The sequence below is a fragment of the Temnothorax americanus genome, unplaced genomic scaffold (genome assembly GCF_048541705.1).
Source record: "Temnothorax americanus isolate GAGA-0224 unplaced genomic scaffold, ASM4854170v1 Scaffold17, whole genome shotgun sequence".
Lineage (NCBI taxonomy): Eukaryota > Metazoa > Arthropoda > Insecta > Hymenoptera > Formicidae > Temnothorax > Temnothorax americanus.
Genome location: NW_027509307.1, coordinates 1465147 through 1485078, shown reverse-complemented (window position 1 = coordinate 1485078; position 19932 = coordinate 1465147). Strand labels below are relative to the sequence as shown.

General features: G+C 32.9%; 2 protein-coding genes across 4 annotated transcripts; one reads left to right on the top strand and one right to left on the bottom strand.

The window, feature by feature from the left end:
• Nucleotides 1-1315: 1315 nt before the first annotated feature.
• Nucleotides 1316-19148, bottom strand: LOC143895892 (uncharacterized). Of its 3 annotated transcripts, none has more exons than XM_077403345.1 (9): nt 18794-19148; nt 7847-8290; nt 5698-7505; nt 4944-5429; nt 4035-4212; nt 3509-3930; nt 2728-3094; nt 2291-2618; nt 1316-2215 (listed from the first exon to the last, which is right to left on the bottom strand). In XM_077403345.1, the coding sequence occupies exons 1-9, from the start codon at nt 18918-18920 to the stop codon at nt 1960-1962; spliced, it is 4416 nt and encodes a 1471-aa protein (XP_077259471.1). In that variant the 5' UTR covers nt 18921-19148; the 3' UTR covers nt 1316-1959. The 3 variants fall into 3 exon arrangements, with proteins under 3 accessions (XP_077259471.1, XP_077259473.1, XP_077259474.1); XM_077403347.1 differs by having other exon boundaries at nt 4035-4185; XM_077403348.1 differs by lacking the exon at nt 18794-19148 and adding an exon at nt 18410-18443.
• Nucleotides 8537-18396, top strand: LOC143895894 (uncharacterized). Its single transcript, XM_077403350.1, has 11 exons — nt 8537-9823; nt 11046-11128; nt 11901-11992; nt 12057-12203; nt 12331-12463; nt 13356-13568; nt 15754-15860; nt 15966-16582; nt 17001-17157; nt 17357-17486; nt 17587-18396. Exons 1-11 carry the CDS (start codon nt 9507-9509, stop codon nt 17952-17954), a joined length of 2364 nt encoding a protein of 787 aa, XP_077259476.1. The 5' UTR covers nt 8537-9506; the 3' UTR covers nt 17955-18396.
• Nucleotides 19149-19932: the final 784 nt, after the last annotated feature.

Sequence of the window (19932 nt, the reverse complement as noted above, 5' to 3'; positions counted from 1 at the left end):
ATCGAATTGCCGGACAGCCGGGTTTGAAAGGCATTGTATACGAAAATAATAATGTAGAATGGCATATATTCGAGAATGGCCATTCTTAACATGGCAAATTTTACACAAATCTCAAGGAAAATACCTTATACAAAAGGGCATATTCATATGTTAATATTTTTTCCCAATTTCATATCTTATAAAAATAAAAGAAATTCAATGTGCAACAAAAACCTGCATGTTTATACAAATTTTAATTAACCTAGTTTTCAAAAATGCTGAATGCACTCTTCTGAAAGTAAAGTAAAACGACATTTTCTAATAATTTGTCATAATTTGACATGTATAAAATTTACACATTTTTATATTCAATTTACTTATGTAACTATTTTATATTCTAAAGTTTAGGTGCATCTTAGATCACAGTTATATTAATATTAGTGTATTAAAGAAAAGTATATGGACTTTACTCAACATCTATATAGTTTCTCGAATCTTGTTATAATTTGATAAAATTACGGAAAGATTGATGTACAACATGACGTTTCGTGTGCATGATTATTCGCGTGACAATACAGGTTCAGCCATACGTATTAAACACCGTCACGTAAAAGCCGGCACTTAATTTCCCCGCGCAATTATAGCGTATGCGGGTCACCGTGAAACGTTTTCGACCGAAAATTCCACATCGAAAGATTTGAAAGAAACATATTTCAAAGTCAGTCCGGCTAGATGGTGAGGATATAAAATAGCAGTCGATCAGCGACGTCAACTTTACGGATCGTGCCCACAGCGGCCACAGTTGCATGTCGAAAGCGTCGGCCGTGCCTTTCGGAGCCGCCGAGAAGCCACGAAGTACCGCGAAAAACTTAGTTTTGTTAGGACGATAAATCATCTTGAAATTCGCCGGAGCTGACAGGCATGTAGTTTTACGAGGGCCTGCACGCAAAATGCAAAGCAGTCTCGAACCTGGTGGGCTTGCACCGCAATTAATTAGCGTTTCGTGATAGCTGTGCATGTGCCGAAGCGTTCTCTTTTTTTTTTCTAGCCCTGCTAAAGCTGCTTGCGCGATAAGGTGACGCCATATTCGCTGATCCGATTGAACATGTAACACCATTTTAAAGAACATATCGGCACTGCCTGACTGCACGATGTTGAGATTACTGAAGTTGAAGTTTCTCCATAATTCTCTCACGTGTCGCTATACATACCAGACATGAACTTGAAATTAATACTGTTAATATCAATTAAAATACCTAACGTTATTTGATAGCACAAGGATAAATCTATAATTAAATTATATGAGAGAATGAGACATATATAATTGAGAGTAATATAAAAGAATACAGTAATTTATTAAAATACGCGCGTACATAAGGATCAAAATCGGTATGTTCGTTATTCGTTCAAGCAGATTATAAAAGTTTATATAATCTACTATATCTTTATCCGACTAAATTGTAAATTATGTGTACACACGTTATTCCAATGCACGTTCTCATTTCCATATCTTTCTTCTCTAGTTAACACACACACACATTCCAATACATGTTTTCAATACAACCACACAATAGCTTAAGTATCAATAATACATATGAATGAACGCAAATTGCAGTGGAAAATTACCGATCATTCCTACGTACCAAAAAATCGAAATATTATATATTTACATTTTGTATCTAATAACTAATTCGTTACAAATTAAAGTTTGTCCGAAAAATTGATTACATATAGGCCAATTTTGTGCAATTCATACTTATATATCGTTAAATAGTGTTTTAATAAAATTTACAAATAGTGGAAAAACACTGTAAAATACAAAAGTTTAATTTTTCTGCATTGCGTTTTCTCTTTTAACGTCAGGCGCAATGTCAACCTAATTGTTCCATTTTTTTAAATATTGATTAGAAGTAAAATTAATTATTGTTTCACTACAAATTAATCTCGCAGCAAATAATTATGCGAAAAATATTCTACCGATCAGGATTTCGGTACAAAACCAGTCTTAGGCGGTGGACCAACAGATTTACTGGACATAGGCACTGTAGGGTCTACGCCTAGATCAAGCGATGTTCCTCCATTACTTGCACTAGGTGACAAGGTAGATAAATTCAAAGATGGAGAAGGAGATACTCTCTCAATACACATTGACTGCTGAGGAAGTTGCGCGTCGGTTTGAATACCCCTAGTTCCATATATTTCCTTCAATATCAAAAGCATAGTATCTTCGGATTCCCTGAAACAAATTAAATTATAAATCAGTGGTGTGCATATAATGCAAAATGTTTCTCGCAAGGGATATACGACTTACCAATAACAGATATGGCTTGTAAGAGCAAAAATATATTCATTAATATATTCGAAAGGCGCTTCTTGAAGAACGTAATCTATTCTTCGACCACCGTTAAGTCTTCCAATTTTTAAATCGGCACCACTATCGTCGTTGTTATGTTGATCCAGTACGCTCGGCGGGTTGTGTAACTGTTCCTCGACAACTTGATCGATTTCGCGTTCCAGAGCTTGGTTGTCTGGTTTGTGAAATAAGACTAGTTGATAGACAGAGTTCCACGTGTGTCTCACGGAATCGATTAATTTTTGTTTCAAATCCGCTCCGACACGTGCCATCGTTTCCTTTAATTCTGTAAGTCATGAATCTTAATAAGCACACAAGTTCAATTTAATTGCTTATAAATTATTAGTACAAATTATTACGTGAGCATTCTAGAGAAATCAACTAGTTGTATTCACCTAAATGCATTCTCTTCCTGCCTTTATGATGCGGTATCAGCATAGGTCGAAAATTGCAGGCTTCAGGATTAATTAATGATTCCACTCGATAAGCAACCGGATCAAACGGATGAAAGATGTTGAAGAAAGCCGGACAAGTAGGCAGAGTGAAATTTTCTCCGAGAGTGTCAATGCCTCGGACCGTTACGAACATGCCAATCGGACTACCGAGAGCAAAGAAGGCACACGGGTGAAAATTGAGTTGCGGATAATGTATGTAAGGTTGGCCTGTTCCTGCAGCCCCCATTACATAGCTAACTCTTCTACTAAGACGCTTCTTAATAACGGCCCCGGGCATTGGCTCAATAAGCCCAATACTGTCATTTTCCTGCAATTGCAATAAATATTTTATTGTCTAAATATCAAAAATGCAAAATATTTAAATTATTTATAAGATAAATTGATTATATATATATATAAAATTGAGTGATAAGATATATAAAGGTCCCCATACAATGAAAAATATAAAGAACAAGGAACAGATATTAGCGATTAGGAATAAGAAGTCGGAAATAAAACTGGTGTAGCATTGATACACGGCTTCCAATAGGTTAAAAATCTATTGCCTATGTTATTCCCTGGTTCTGTTGCCTGTGTTTTTTTTATTGTGCATCCGGTTTTATTCCTGATTCCTTAGTCCTAATCGCTAATATCTGTTCTTTGTTTCTTATATTTTTGTTTATGCAGGAGCCTTTATACTTAATCCCTTTTATTCCCTTATATTTCTTTTATCACTACTCACTTCATCATTGTTCATATCTTCATCTTCTTTCTCGGATTTTTGATGGCACAATAGATCGAACATGATTAAACTACCCAATGAATGACCGCCTAAGTATACTCCTCCATCAAAGGTAGGATTTCTTTCTTTGAATAGTGCGTGCAATCTGTTCATCTCAGTTCCGACTGTTTGCATAATAGTTTGACAATATATCGGACTAGTATAGAAAAGTATGTCCAGCAAAGTATCGTTAGTAAAATGTCGCAGTTTCGGAATACTTTCCAACGTGATAGCTTGCAATTTCTTATCAATTCCCGTATCGGAATGAAGCGCTGTATGCCAGGAGATCGGTAATACTTCTATTCTATTTACAACTCCTTGTTCGCAAGCAGTACGATAATGTGATTGCACCAATTGGAACGATATACCTCGGAATTCTTCAACTGTAATAAAAAATTTACGTCAACATTAATATCACAATTTGAATTTTATAAATATAACGGTAACTAATTTATTTCCAATTAATATTATATTTTTCACAACTTACCAACTTCTTCTACAGTGCGAAACTTCAGATCGCAAACGCTACCGATACCGTGAACGAGAAATAGAAGATGATCTACTTTTTCCGGTTCACCTTCATCTATATTGAATTCGTCGACTCCTCTTTTAACAACTTTCGGTCTACTTGCAGAACCCTGTAAATATGTACTGTCCTCTGAAGCCTGTAGAAATTAGGACTCACCATATCAAACAGAACCATGCGTGCAATGTTAAAAAACCATATTTATTTTAAATAATAAACGTAATTTATAGGAGAAAATAAGATATTTAAATAACAGCAGCAATGATGCTCTGCAAAATAAATGAAAGATGTGCTAATAAAGTGTTCATGATATTGTACATACAATATATTATTATGTGTTGTTTTTAATTACATATACATGTATAAATCAAAAGCTGTATATATAAAGCTCAATAATTTTAAAATTAACAATATGTAGTGTTACATAAAATTAAAATAACTTAATTGCAAATAAAGTTATTTTATATATGAATATAAATGATGTGAAATGATGTGAAGCAAAGCATTTTTAATAAGATTGCATTATAAAGAGCATAATATTAATTTTATTTTAAAGATATATACAAAATAAAATTTATTTACATTAAAACAAACTATAATATTTAAATAGTATTAACACATTTTTAAAAAATAATGAAGGAATAAAATCATTTAACATTTGTGCAATTAAACATTGTACTTTAATTCTTTTGTGTGTGTGTGTTAAATTGTTTAATTTATTTTCAAAATAAAACTTTTATAATTAAGCTTTAATTAAATATTATATGTACAAAATATACACTCCTTCATTTATTATCAAACTTTATTTGCTATTCAATTTGTTATATATGATTACATATAATGTTACATCACTTATACTGTGTTACTTACAGTGTTATTTCCCCAAGATCCTGTTGCATCGGGAGAAGTTGGATGTAGATAATGAACCTGCGCTATAGCGCTATGAAAGATAATATATTCTCCATTATTTAATTCAACTCTTCGATTCCAAGTGTTCGACAGACATGCTAGTTTGTATTCGTCCTCAAGTTTCGCAGCAGTGTTCTCATTATAAGGGACGTATCTCGCTTCAGCTGCTTCCTTGAAAAACCAGGAACATCGCCTAACTTCGGTAGATGTTCCAGTCCAGTAGACGGGTGCTCTTTGACGGCGTAAGATGTCAACATCGTAACGACCGCCATCAGTAGCCACCGTGGTTTCAGGCGTAATGTCGCTCGAATTATGAGCTTCTTCTAGCTTTAAGCTGTCCTGCATGGAGAATGGCAGCCATAGTGTTTTGCTCTCCACCTCTTTGCGGTAAAACCAGTGGTGATATACTGATCTGTATTGCATTCGTTTGTCAGAAGATCCAGAGGCCTAAAAATATTATTTTTCTAATTCTCTGTATAGCACTATATAGCTGTGTTTCAGACAATTAAGAATAAATAAATCATAACTTAATAATTTTTTATATTAATATAAATACAAGTTTAAATATGTGTAAAATTGTATTAAGAAAAATAAATATGAGTTAATTAGATGAAGAAAAATAATCGATCATTAATATCTTGCATTTAATTATAAAATTTTGTAAATATTTTTGCGTAATTTTATAAATGATGAAAAACATGGAATGTATCCTTACCCAATTTTGAAAACTCGGTGGCACGGTATCTGGTGTGATGCGATTAGTTGGCGGATTAACTGACATTTGAACAGGACTAAGTGTGGCTGATCCCGTCGGTTCAGGTACTGACGTTGCCACCGAGACAGCAGGCGAGGGATATACGATATTATTTTCTGCAGGAATAGCGTAGGGCTGTTGCAGCCCGCTACTACTTCCGTAAAACGGTGGATTTTGATATGATTGCTGTTGAGGAGAACGTTGGTCGTACGTATGTGGAAAAGTCAATTGATTAGGCAGTTCATTCGCGAATTGGGCAGGATTGTAAAATACCGGCGCTGATTGTTGGATGGGAGCAGAGTATACCGGTTGGTTGGGCGCGGTATATACCGGCTGGGTAGGTGCAACGTTCAACACCTGCGATTGACAAGATTGATCAGCATTCCAAAACGGTACGTGAGAAGCCGGTGAATCGATCGCTGTAGAACTAAATGCAAAATTTTCTTGAGCTTGCTGCGGATTATTTGTCACGTTAATTACTGGTTGTCCAAATGAAGAATTTGTACTTCTTTTTTGAGACGAGAAACTCGAGAGCTGATTCGGTTTTGCTGATTCAAAGAACACGCTTTCTGACTGTTCCGTTGGTTTCGGTAAGTTGTAGAAATCGGCGGAAGGAGAAACTTTCTGCGGAAGTTGAACGGGCGATACGTAGTTTAAGCTCGACTTTTGCTCTGCAGGTTTGTCTGTATAAAAGGTGGAGCTTGGCACAGATACCGATTGCACTTGATAATGCTGTTTAGGCGGATGTACGTTCGACTTAGCCGCTTGGAAATCCGTTACAATCGGACTGTTATCAGTGGTATGTATTTCCGGGCGGATCACAGATTGCGCCGCTGGCTCTCGCCCAAGAAACACGTCACTCCATGTGTCACTTCCAGGTTGAGCGACTTTCCCTTGTACATCATTCAGCTTCGCCTCGTATGACTTATCGATTATCTCGTTTGTAGCCTTTAGCGTGTCGCTTTGCGACCCGAAAGATTTCACTAATTCGGTAGTGACGCTGGTTGCAATTTCGTCAACTTCCGAGGAAGCTTCGGAGGTTGCTGCGCGAGAAGAATTTTCTTGCTGTTCCGCAAGTAAATGTTCTAATTTCTCCGTTACCTTGGCTGCCGATATTGGCGTAAATGTGGCCTTGGTTTCCCCGGGTATCAATGTCGGTTTACACACAGATTCTGGGGTCGTCCCGAGGGTAACGCTTTTCGAAAATTCCGGCGGCGAGTTTAGATTAGGGTTCTTAAGCACAGCTATTTCTTTGTCAAAATTAGATGTAAATGTCGATGGTAAATTCTGGTTTACATAAGGAGCGAAGCCGGGAAATGAGACGTTCGCCGGAGTGTTCTGCGGCGTTGCTGGCTCCAATACTCGTGCAGGTATCGGTCTAGACGATGATGAAGGAAATTGCGCGGACACGGAAGAACTTTCGAAAAATGGATTTTGATTTGTAGACGTTACAGACGAGTTGTACGACGTTCCTGTTGTGACTGGACTGGATCGAAATGAATTATGGAGAGAGCTATTTCGCGATAGCTGCTCAGACGTTGGAAGTTGTTCGGGCAAAGAACTGGTCTGCTGTACATTAGAATTGTTGCCCTGCACCAATCCCTCCGATTTATACGGATTCAAAATAGTTGGTGGTGCGGATACATGTTGAGCCGGTAAGAACGACTGTAATGCTGGATTCGGATATGGCTTTGCGTTGTTAGATGTTAGATCAGGCGGTGGTGCATACTTCAAGCGTCGTTGGTTACCAAGTCGATAAGACACGGGCGCTTTAACAAGAAATAATAATTGTTTGTGATTAAATAATATACTTGAAACATTATTACATACGTAATATCATTGCATACATAGTAGAAAAATACATCAAATAAAAATGAATTATACATGCGTGCATGTATAAAACACGTAATCATAAATTAAAATTAAAATTGACCTTAGAAAAGTTTATTAAGATTTCTTGGAATTGCGTTATATTATAATTCTATACATCAAATGACTTATTGTGTTACATGAAATAAGAATTTAAAATTTGTTCCTAAAATTATGTTCATATTTATAAAAATGCGATTTTCTTAATTGTAAAATTTTAATTATAATTTCAAGTATTTACCATAACCGGGTTGAGCTACACTGGGTGGAGCTACAGGCTGAGAAGGGTTGGGTACAGAAGGACCGAAAGCAGCAAATCCTGACAAGTTTGTACTTCGAGATTCCTGAGGATTAATTGCTAAGAATCCTGGTATTTCCGACTGAGAACCTTGGTATCCTTGCGGCGTTATGTAAGGATTAGGTTCGTGCGTCGTTCCACTAGTGTTCTCGGGTGTCTGACTTATTTGCGGTTCCAAGGAATCAGATTTAATTGATGACAACGACAGGTTCGGTAGAGAAGAGAGAATCGATGTGAGATATCCTGATTTTACTGGCTGATTCGCCGTGTCCTTGTTTTCTTTTGGCTGAAATGATGCATTCGTGAGAGAATCCTCGTTCGTCCTTGATGGGGATTGAGATTGGATATTGGCCGGCTCTTGTCTTATGGAATTTTCGAGCTCAGGATCTGAAAAAAGATTACTGTTTACTTACTTAATCTAAAAATGTCAGACAATACTTTATAATATGTTAGATATTTTTCTGGTATTTTTTTGTTTAAAAGCGTTACTTCTAGTACAATTTATATGATTTTAAATACATTTGCTCAGAATACTCGAAATATATAAAAGTATGTAAATTTATACTTCTCTACTATTATTAAACATTTTGCAATATAAAAAGATTGAGAAAGATATTGAAGAAAACAATTTTATAACGAAAATAAATGTCTGCGTAATATGACTTTAATATTAACATTATTTTTTGATAGAATAAATGTTTCTTTTTTTTTTTTTTTTTACAAAAGGCTAAGTTTTCAGAAGTAAGTACGTCACACTTAATAACTCTTAAGTAATCAGATATAACAACGTGTTCATAAAATATTTCTTTTGACTGGAATTCTCCTGCAGATTATTCACGAACTGTCAATATTGAACAGGATACAATGAACGCAAGACCAATGGCGAAGATAATGCAGACAATGAGGATTATTCTTACTCTCTTATGTAGTTGATTATGTAGTTGATTATGAGTATTTTGATGGACTTTGAATTACCAACGTTTTTGTGATGACACATGATTTATTTATGAATCACCCTTATTCACGTGTAAGAGTAAATTACAATTATTAATAATGTTTGTTGCATAAAATAAGAAATTTATGAATTTTCTTTATTATAAATACACAATTGATTACGATAGATTTTCAATTATTTCTTTTCGATAAATTCCAATAAAATTATAGAAAACAATAAATTTCTATATAAGAATTCTATCGTATGCCAACGATTGATTTCGCCTTTAACAAAGAATGGAAGAAAATGATAAAAATGATAACATTTCTCTCGGAAACTAAAGTGTGAAACGATAGGTTATATAGGGTATGAAGCGATAAGATTTTTTACAAATCGTTTCGGTTCTATCGTTTTCTATCAATTTTTTTTAATCCAGGGATGGTATTTAATGTAATACACAAGTATCGTGTATCAAAGTTTGCTCATAACGAGACACCTACGATTGTGCAACAACGTTAACGCCCAGATTTACTTTTGCGTTCATGTTATCGTCAATGTAACCGAAGACATGTTACCTCTCTGTAAACTTACGGGAACGAAACTTTATAAGTAAGCCGCACATTTTTGTGTCAAGTCTTTCGTTTGAGGTTTTCCTTGCGGCCACACAATATGGAATTACGTGCGTTCCGACTTTTTGTGATGTGCTACCTAACTTGCATTCTATGCAGAAATGCAATCGGTGGATCAACAATCGCTAAAGTTTTCCCGCCAATTAATAACGTTTTTGAACCGGATGTTGTGAGAATGTCTGAGAGAGGTAATACGCAAATCGAGCGATCAATCGAGACAGAAACGAGACCAGATGGGATTACTTTGAAGAATGATTGGCTTAAGCTTGAAACTCCACTTGTGGAGAGGAGGAGGAGAGGAGAGGATCTATCGATGAAGACGAGAAACTTGAACGATTTTAAAATAGAATGTTCTAGGTATGTTATTAATTTACACAGTACACAGAAAAAAAGGAATATTCTTGATTTGAAAATATCTTTAGTTTCAACGTTGGAAAAGTTGAAATCTTGAAATGAGATTATATTGTTTTATATATAATTCTTTTAAATTTTATATATAATTCTTTTAAATTCGGTCGATTATTTTCCGAAAAATTAGAAAAATTAAAAAAATCGGTTTCCAGAAAATTGGTAGCAAAAAACTATATACACTTTATGGCACTCCCCGGAAAATTCTACCCCTATTTCATGTACCCTTGATAAAAATTCGGTCCACTAACGAATGAGTAGTTCGCGGTCAGACAGACAGACAGACAGACAGACAGACGTCCGGTACTTATATATATAGATGAGTTCATTCAAACAAGTTTTCTTCGTTTAACGCAATATAATCTCATTTCAAGATTATATATTCTTGTGTATATATGAATCTAAATACTGTTTATACTGATTTGACTGTTTATACTGATTTGACACTTCTTTTTTTCTGTGTATAATAAAGATTTATGCAATCCAATATAGATAAACCAACGTATGACTTCATCTTCCAATCATCGTGGTTCTTCTTCTTCCTGAGAGCCTTTTTGGGAGAGTTTTGCGATTATTTTACTCCATCTCTTTGACTTTGACCCTATATATGGAGGGGTAAAAACCACAGTGGTATAAGTCAAATTTTTAAGAATATTTTCTCGTGTGTATAGAATGGAATAGACGCAATCTGTACAATATATAAATTGCATCTATGCACACGAGAAAATATTTTTAAAAATTTGACTTACACCACTGTGGTTTTTACTCCTCCGTATATACATATATATTATATATAATACACACACACACACACGCATGTGCTTTATAATGCGTAATTACAGCCATTATATCTACATTAGCATTATCACGAAGAAGAAAAGCCTTGTGTTGGAGGAGATTATAGGTTCATCCTCAAACTCAAATACCCCGCTCTTCTATTTCTTATTTATGAGGAATTGTGTGATGGAATAAATATAATCTGAAAACTTTACCACACATCAAATTTATGTAAAAATCGTAGTAAATGTATCGATACAATTTTTATAATATTTATCATGTTCCAATCGCTTGTGATTATTTTTTAACACATAAACGCATGCAAAAGAAAAAAAGTATTTCTAAAAAATCGATATTTTTTAAAATAAAAGACGTAAAATATTTTTGTTAAAAGGTACTGTATAGAACAATTGGGAACTGGCAAAGGTTTTGAAGATATTAATCTTGTTTTGTCATTCGCCGATCAGAATGGAAAAGGTAATAATTTTAATGTAGCGTAAATAATGTAATGCAATCTAACGTAAATTAACTTTTTGTTATTAATAGGCCTGTTCTTTTTAGCTTCATGCACGGTTCATCTTTTTTCTTTTTTTTTCACGTTAGACAGAAAAAGAAAAAGTATGAACCGTGCAAGCAGTTCAGCTAAATAGAACAGACTTATAGTTACTGACATTGTTTCTCTTGTTTAATTAAATACTGACATAAACAGTTTATACAAATTACGTTGAAATTTCCAATTATTAATTTCTAACCGCACATCCTGATAGTTGATGACGCACATCTAAATATTATCTGAAATTTTCAAGATATGACTACAAATAACATGACGTAGATTGATAACAGTAACAGGAACCTTATTAGTCATATGCTAAATAACTACATGTTCTGCAAATCGATTTAAGAAGTATATTTAAGCCAATAATCGTTAATATGTGTATCAAAATTATTAATGTATCAAATGTACATTACGAAACTACATTATAAGCCTTACATATACAAGAAACGGTTTATTAAATTTTTTTTACATTTTAAAGATTATTAAGACAAATGTATATTTAAAATATACAAAATTTAAAGTAAATATATATACAAAATTAAAGTAAATTATATAAAAATGTTACGAGTAAAATTATTTACAGAATACACACACAGCATATTAGAAGATATTTTATAAAATTTAAATATATTTGTTTGTTTACTTTATATTTGTTTGCTTTACATAATTGCAATTATTTTTTGTTATTTTTAGATTATTTTTCCTTAGAAAACAGTTCAAACTTAAGAATATCAAGACATGTATCTATCAATGATACAAATTCAACAATCTTAGACTACTGCGAAGTAAGTTATTTTGTAGAAATCTCGTAAATCTCAATAAATATTATTTTATATTTAACATTTATAGATCTATCTTAATTTGGATTGTGACATCGCAAACATAGAAAGAAATTTGGTTATTCGAAACGACGAATTTTACTCGAATTCAAAACTTAGTCGACAAAACATCGAGATATTCAAAAATTATTTTTCGAATACTATCCCAAAATTTTCGGTAAGTTATAAATTAATATTTCTACATTAAATAGAAGAATAAAAGAAAAAAATAATTAATTAAATATAATATATGTTTAATTAATCAATCATTAGTTAAATATATATATATATATTTTTTTTTAAAGAAAATAGTGCATAGGATTAATTTGAGTGGATATACTGAAAGTAACTTTCAAACTGATGCCAATGTAACTGGAATTGCAATCAACATTTTGGGAAATCTTACGCGTGCAGTTCTGATAACACCTATGTATATAAGTGAGTAATTCTTCTTTCTTTACTTTTAAATATTTAAAAAAATCTATTTTATTTAGAGAATATTTCCATCCAAATTATTTTATACGAGAAAGATTTGACGATCAATTTTATATATGATACGCTCTAAACAATTTCTCACATTTGATCATTTGACGTTTAGGATACCAGTAAAGTCATGGTATAATAATTAAGCAATGCAACGATCGATATCGAATGTTACGTTCCAGTAGCATGATTCTGAACATATGTATGGTATTGATGGTTGCGATATAACCAAGAATATATTGTTTATTATAACACATGATTAACTAAATTAATTAATATAATGTAAAAATGCTTATTATTCTTGTCATTAATACGGTGATGAATTTGATATATTCTATATTACAATCCCTTCTACTTAAAAAATAATTATTATGTAGAAAAATATTATCAAAAACGTGAAACAAATTGCAGATTGTATTACATTAATAATTCTTTTATTTATACGCGCATTTTTTCTATTAATAGATCAATTCAATCATATATGTATACAATATAGGATTACTGTCGTTACACTCGGTTTCGTTTAACCTTCATACATCAAGGACAGTATCGACCGGGTGATTCCTTCCTATTCATTACGTCGCGTCGCACTAACAATAAGTAATTATGTCACACAAGAATTAGTTTCTGCATTTTTTCATTGATTTATAAAGTTTTTCTAATTCTAACCAATACACGGTATATACTTCACACACGAAATTCTTATAATCAATAAGTTCAGAACAATGCAAGAGAATATTTTATCGCCAAATTGCGATTCTTTCATTGTCAATCAATTTGTTTTACCATTCAAACCAATAAGATGTTTAATTCAGGAATAATTTTCACTTCCAATGCACTTTAACAGACAGAGTAGAGAGACCAAGAATAATGATGTCATTGGGAAGTACATACAACACGAAAGGGGTGGCTATCGGCGCGCGCAACCTTCCAGACAGATGGTGCCTGAAGCTAACGGGGGTGGAAAATTCAAAATACAACTTCGACGTGACTGCTTACTACGGGGCAAATGAGGAAGATAATATGAAGGATGATATTATTGACCCTAACTTCACGAGTGGTAAGCGCGAATTGCAATGCGTGGTGCAATTATGTAGCGATTTAACAGCGTACGAAAAATAAAAGCTTATTTTTTACACATAAATGCATTTATAAAAAAATTATATTTAACACATTTACTGCCAAGCATATTGTATACATGATTTTTCGTTCACACCAATTGAATTATTTTCTGTTAAAAAGAACATTTAATTTATAATAGTTAATTTATATAGTATTGAATTGCATAAAAATATAATACATGACATATTTATTTGACTTGATCATCCCATAACGGTCACCGATAACCGACAAAAAACGTAAACGGAAAGTTCAGTGTCGGTTACCAATGACCATCATAACGGTGAATATGTTAAAGTATTACGCGTATATTCATTTTTATACACAGACTATATACCATATAAATTTTACAATATACATGAATTGCTGTACAGATTTTCTGCGAAGATTTAGAATTTAGTTCTTATGTGTGTACAGTAGATTTTCCATATGACACGGGTTCGTATAACACAACGAAAACATGTTATAATATTTGTTTTAAAGTAAAATAAAAAATATTTTACATCTTTAATATTTATTTTACATTTTTTTACAATAAATTCTTACATCTTTTATAAATATGTGTTTCCATATACATTGCAACATACCTGTATTACACGAGTCACATATAAAGATATAATCTGTGTATGTGACTGGTGCGTAATACGGATGTGTTCATATAACACGGAACGTATTTCCCCGTGTTATATGGGAATCTACTGTATATGTGTATCGACTGATTTATTAATTATATATATATATGAAGCTCTTGATATGAAATAACTAAAACTGTCTTATACATCAAGGTTATATATTTTATAATTTATTTTATAACTTATATTAGTCAATCCATAACCAAACAAATTTCAAAATAGATAATGATAATTTGAAGATATTGTTGAGCTAAAATTAAGTAAATCTCATAGTGCAAAATAGCAATTGTGCTTTAAAAGAAAAAAAACAAATGAGTTACATACCAACATTACTTCATAATTAAACGCAGACTCGTACAGAAGTACAAATTAAAAGAAACGTTTCGCATTCGCAGCTTTATCACGGTCACACAATAATGCTCGAAAAGATTCATATATTGTCACATATATATGCGCTGCTTCGCACATAAATCATGTTTTCATTTTTTTCGTAATAAAAACAAACTCACTCTTATCTTTGCACGGGTAAGGCCCAGTTTCACAAATGTCGGTGAACTTGTAACCTTAGATTTAACTTACTCTTTGTCTCTTTCTAAGGGGGACGTTAGATTCGCGAACTCTCGCGCAACTTCCAACTTCCTCTTAACACGACAGCCGTCTGACAACTATTATACCAATCCGTTAGTTTCTGGCTCGGGGATACCCGAGATTGCGCAATTTACTCGCTGCTCTTTGGCCACGAATATCTGTCTCTCTCTCTCTCTCTCTCTTCCCCCTCTCTCTGTCTCTTTTTTATTTTTACTCGATTCACACTCTGACGCACGTCAGCTCGCACAGGAAGTAAAGTGATCTCGAAAAATTGCTCGTTTTGTTTTTCAATAATGTTTGGAATGCAACTGGCTAGACGCTAGAAGAAGCGATTATTTCCGATCGTTAAAAGACATGTAATCAAAAATATTGCTTAGAATAGAGGTTTACTCTCTCGCGACCATTGAATTTCTCGAAACGACGCCAATGCTATTATTATCTGCAATTCTATTTTTAATTGATCTTCCCAGTATATCTTATTTTCTTTTTATCATGCATTTTAGTAAAATCAACCACTGTTTTGAAATGGCCCATTAATATTTCAAGTACCTAGTTCTTTTGTATGAGTTTTTAGAGTTTTATTGACATAATTTTAATTTTGTGTTTTTACAGTTTTTAATTACAGTTTTCTAACAAATGTATAATTATATTCTAATAATAAAGATCTATTATTTTTAGTTTTCTTGAAAAAAAGTTAAAAAGAGTTTCACAATCGGAACTTTTACGCGTCTAAATAATGAAATTGAATAACCTTTATAGAAAAATGTTACTTTTGTCGTTTGACAAATAACACAATTTTTTAGGAATCAATAATACATATTATTTATCCGATCGGATAACGTATAAAAAATATGTTATAACATATATATCTATTATTGTAAATTTTTATTAATTGTTTTCTCTTAGAGATCAATAAAAATGAGAATATGTATGAGATATTAGATGAAAAACGTATCACAACACAAAGCAAAGAATCGGCTATAATTAACAAAACTAAACTCGAATTAAACGAAGTAAGTTGATAAATAAAATTTATTAATTACAACATTTTATGTAACATGCAATTATAATTATTTGAGTATATATTTATGTAATTATTAAAATTGTGTATTTTATAGGAAACTCTCAAAAACACTCACAAAAATAATAATAGCGATTCACTTTTAATAAGTTCTGCAATAAATGGAAAGCAAAAATTCATATTTGAGAGATCAGCAGAAATTGTGGATTCAAGAAGAAATAATGACGAAATAAAAATGGCAGATGATTTTTCTGATATATCACTCTCCTCGCGTGAATCTACTGCAACAATTGATAAAAACATTATCAATTTTGTTCTACATAACAATTCCTTGATGAGTTACGGTGAATTTAAAATTTTACCAAATGTGTCAAATATCAATATTATGAAGGAGCAAAAAATTCAATCGCGATCATCAGAAGTCGCATCGTTAAATGAAGATATCGATGCGAAAATGATATCCGTCAGTGAGACCGTACCAATGCAAATAGCGGAGAAAAATAGCGATGAAAGTGAATTTTCAACAATTAACGAGGAACCTTTCGAAAGAAGAAAGATAATGCTAGAATTAAATCCCAACAGTAAATTGATTGCTGCACCAGGAACAACCCACAGAATTTTTTTTGATGCAATGAATAATTGTGCGCTGCCGGTGAGATATGTCATACGAGCGAGAAGTTCACCATTTAGAATCTACAATATTCAACCAGTGTAGTAAGTAAATCACTTATTGTTAGTAAAACTAAATGAAATAAGGATTAATTTTTTAGAAGCTAATTAAATAGCTTTATAACGAATTAAATATTAATTTTGACTCTTATATTTAAGTTTTTCTCATTAATGTATGTTGAAACTACTAAATGAAAACGCACGTCTGTTTATGCAATTCCCACGTCACGCTGGCAAGCGTAACCTCAACATTTCAGGAAGAATGTATAAACAACATTTACGGATTATATTATAGATAGAACCATAAATGTTGTTTGTTCACTTTTGTTCAAATGTCGTAGATCATTCGAAATGGTAAAAATTGTATTAAAGGCTACATGATAAATACGTTGAGGAAATTTCGAAATCATCAAGGCTAATATCGCTATTTACTACGAATACGTTTATAAATTTGTATCCATAGCATGTGGCTGTATCCAAGGCAGACAAACAGGGTAGCTGTAGATATTCTTGTACCATCGAGTAGCCAAGATACTGTCAATACACTTACAGTGGAGATCGTTGGTACGGAAATTTCGGAGAAAACAGTATACGTTTACGTTCAAAATGCATTTTCTAAGGTACATAAAAAAAAACAATTAATTATTACAGAAATTTTTTTTTTACGAATTCTTTGACACAAATTTAGAAATGGAAATAAGAAAAATAATATAAAATTATTTATACTCAATATAACGCTCTAATCTTACATTTGTATATTTCCTGTTTATTATTACTATATAGATTCTATATTATTTGTGACTTTTTGTTTGCATTTAGACTTTTGATACAAATGTAAAGCCAAAAATTGAGTATTCGTTTAATAGCAACTGCGCCGGTAAGCAGAGCAAAGATCGTTGTGAAAAGACATTTTGGAGTGTTGATGTAACTGCCGAAGCTTATGACTCAGGTAATCAATGGATTGTGTAATAGTATACAAATGAGTATATGATTAGACATAGTAGTAAGAACTTTTGTATAATTGAATCACTCACAACTTCTCTATACAGGTTTGAAGCGTGTAATATCAATTCCGAGTGGGATATATCCACGTACAAAATACATAAGTGGCACGAAGGATCGTATAACGTTTTATTATTTGTCAACATGCTGCACAACAACAGCTGTAATTACAGCGATAGACGTATTTGAAAATCAGCAGACTCGTACTATCAACGTAAACGAATGGGATAATCTAGAGCAAGGAGAAATAGCAGCTATCGTACTTGGTGCGCTACTACTTCTTTTTCTTATAATACTTCTCGTTATTGCAATAGTTTATTGTGTTCGTAAAAGGAACAGTCACGATCTACCTTACACACAAAGATATGGATCTAGACAACCTCCTGCTGCTCGATCCGAAAGAACAAGCTTCTAATAATGCTTGTAGGAATCAACTAATGCTATTATCGTAACCAACCATATTATAAAAACTGTAAATGGAACTGCCGATGTATTATTCACAATGTGTATATAAATAAAGTATTTAATTAATTCCTGTGTAAAATCAAATTAATGCTATAAGCACTATGGAGTAATGTGTGTATGACTTATACGTCCATATATAAAATTAAAAACACAAGATACTAAAGAACTCATCACTTTCTCAATTTTCCAGATAAATCACTCAAGCAATTATTAAAGAACACAGCATATTTTCTACACTACACACTTGCTTGATAGACTTTTCAATGGTATGCATTTTGTAGCTTTTGCAAGTCTATGCAATTTTATTAGAATAAACTTTTATCGTTTAAAGCATTTTTTATAGTTTAATTGCAGACGAATTTATGCATGGTCGCAGAAAAAGCATACGTAAAAAAACCATCTTACACGGTGTCGGTTGTATCATTATGACTTCTGTGCATATGTTTTTTATGTAACCCCGAAAACTGTCTAGGTTGGCTTAGGAAATACGAACATTCCATACTGGAGTCAGGGACTTTCATCGGACAGTCTTTTTCTCTGTATTGCCGACAGAGTAAAGGATGATGGAACAACAGATGTTAGCCTGCGTGTGCATTCTGGTCATATACAAAAGCGCGATGCTGGAGAGATCAAACAGCGAGATAAAGTAAACGGAGCAAGAGATTGCTCCTCATGAAGCTTAATCCGGAATCGATCCATTAGCCAATTCTCCGTGTCGTTAGATCATACGATATGCAAAATTTGCAGACTCCTGTGCCCCGCCCACAATTTTTCGTTGAATAAACTCACCGTCTCGGAGCACGGCTGGTGTCGCGGGTGTGACTGGTACCAGCAATGTGTTCTCCGCGTCGAAAGCAAATCCCGGACCAGCGGCGGACAACAACGGATTTTTCACTTTACGCGATGTGCCGTTCATGTTCACTGCGATGTCGAAGCTAACACCGTTTGCGATGGCACTGACATTAGAGGGTGTTTACCCTTTACAAGAAAAAACAATCACCTGAACTGTATATTTTCAATTCCTTCTATGAAATATAAAGCTGCACGATCTTAGCGTCCACGTAAGCACGTGCCTATATCAGTGCCTATCGCAGCAACTTTGACAGTGAGAACGTTGCACCTATTCCGTGAGCTTACTGAAACGTAATTTTCTCGAGACTTCATCGATAGGAAGTTTTGCGCGTCACCAATTTTACATTGGTATCGTAGCTTCGATATGTGTTCAAGATGGCGCTAAAGTCCGTCATATTTACATCAGCTTGTATAGCTGGTTGTAAAAAAAAAAATGTTTAAAAGTCAATACTGTGCACTGAAAATGAAGTTTTGTCGATTTTTTATAAATATAGAATTATTAACAGAAAATAACGTACAGCAGAGGACTGTATGACATTTAAATAAATTAAAATATTACACAAAATAAATGATAACAAAATTCAATGTTGCATTAAACAGATTCTACATTAATAATTACAATAATAATTATTTTTTACATGTAATTTTGTTATTTATTTGCACGTTTCTTAGGAGATTGCATCAAACGATTAACACTTTTAGCACTTTACTCTTCTTTCTCTTCTTGGCTATCTGATATGCAATCTGATTGGCTAAGCCATATTGTGATCGCACCCTGTCTAGGTTGAAGTATATGTATATTTCATCCTAGAGTATATACGCAAGAGCAAACAGTATATATATAGGAATAACTTTTTTATGGAATGTACTAAAACTTTTTTATTTTACTTTTTTATATAAAATATCAAAAATTTCACGTTAATAGTTATATAAAAAATATAGGGTATTTTAGTGTTTCCAACTCTTAAATTTGTTCAGAACTCAGCATTCTTGTTATATCCTTCCAATTATTTTTTATTTTTTATTTTAATATAATATAATATTATAAAAATATTGTGTAACAGTATATCAAACAC

Bases quoted from the DNA above. Each gene is read 5' to 3' on its own strand.
- LOC143895894 (XM_077403350.1), top strand. From the start codon at position 9,507: ATGGAATTACGTGCGTTCCGACTTTTTGTGATGTGCTACCTAACTTGC. The intron at 12,204-12,330 runs GTAAGTTATAAA...TTTTTTTTAAAG, and splicing joins ATACTATCCCAAAATTTTCG to AAAATAGTGCATAGGATTAA. The intron at 12,464-13,355 runs GTGAGTAATTCT...GCACTTTAACAG, and splicing joins GATAACACCTATGTATATAA to ACAGAGTAGAGAGACCAAGA.
- LOC143895892 (XM_077403345.1), bottom strand. From the start codon at position 18,920: ATGAACGGCACATCGCGTAAAGTGAAAAATCCGTTGTTGTCCGCCGCT. The intron at 3,931-4,034 runs GTAAGTTGTGAA...TTTTTATTACAG, and splicing joins TCGCACTGTAGAAGAAGTTG to TTGAAGAATTCCGAGGTATA. The intron at 3,095-3,508 runs GTGAGTAGTGAT...TTGCAATTGCAG, and splicing joins AAGATATGAACAATGATGAA to GAAAATGACAGTATTGGGCT.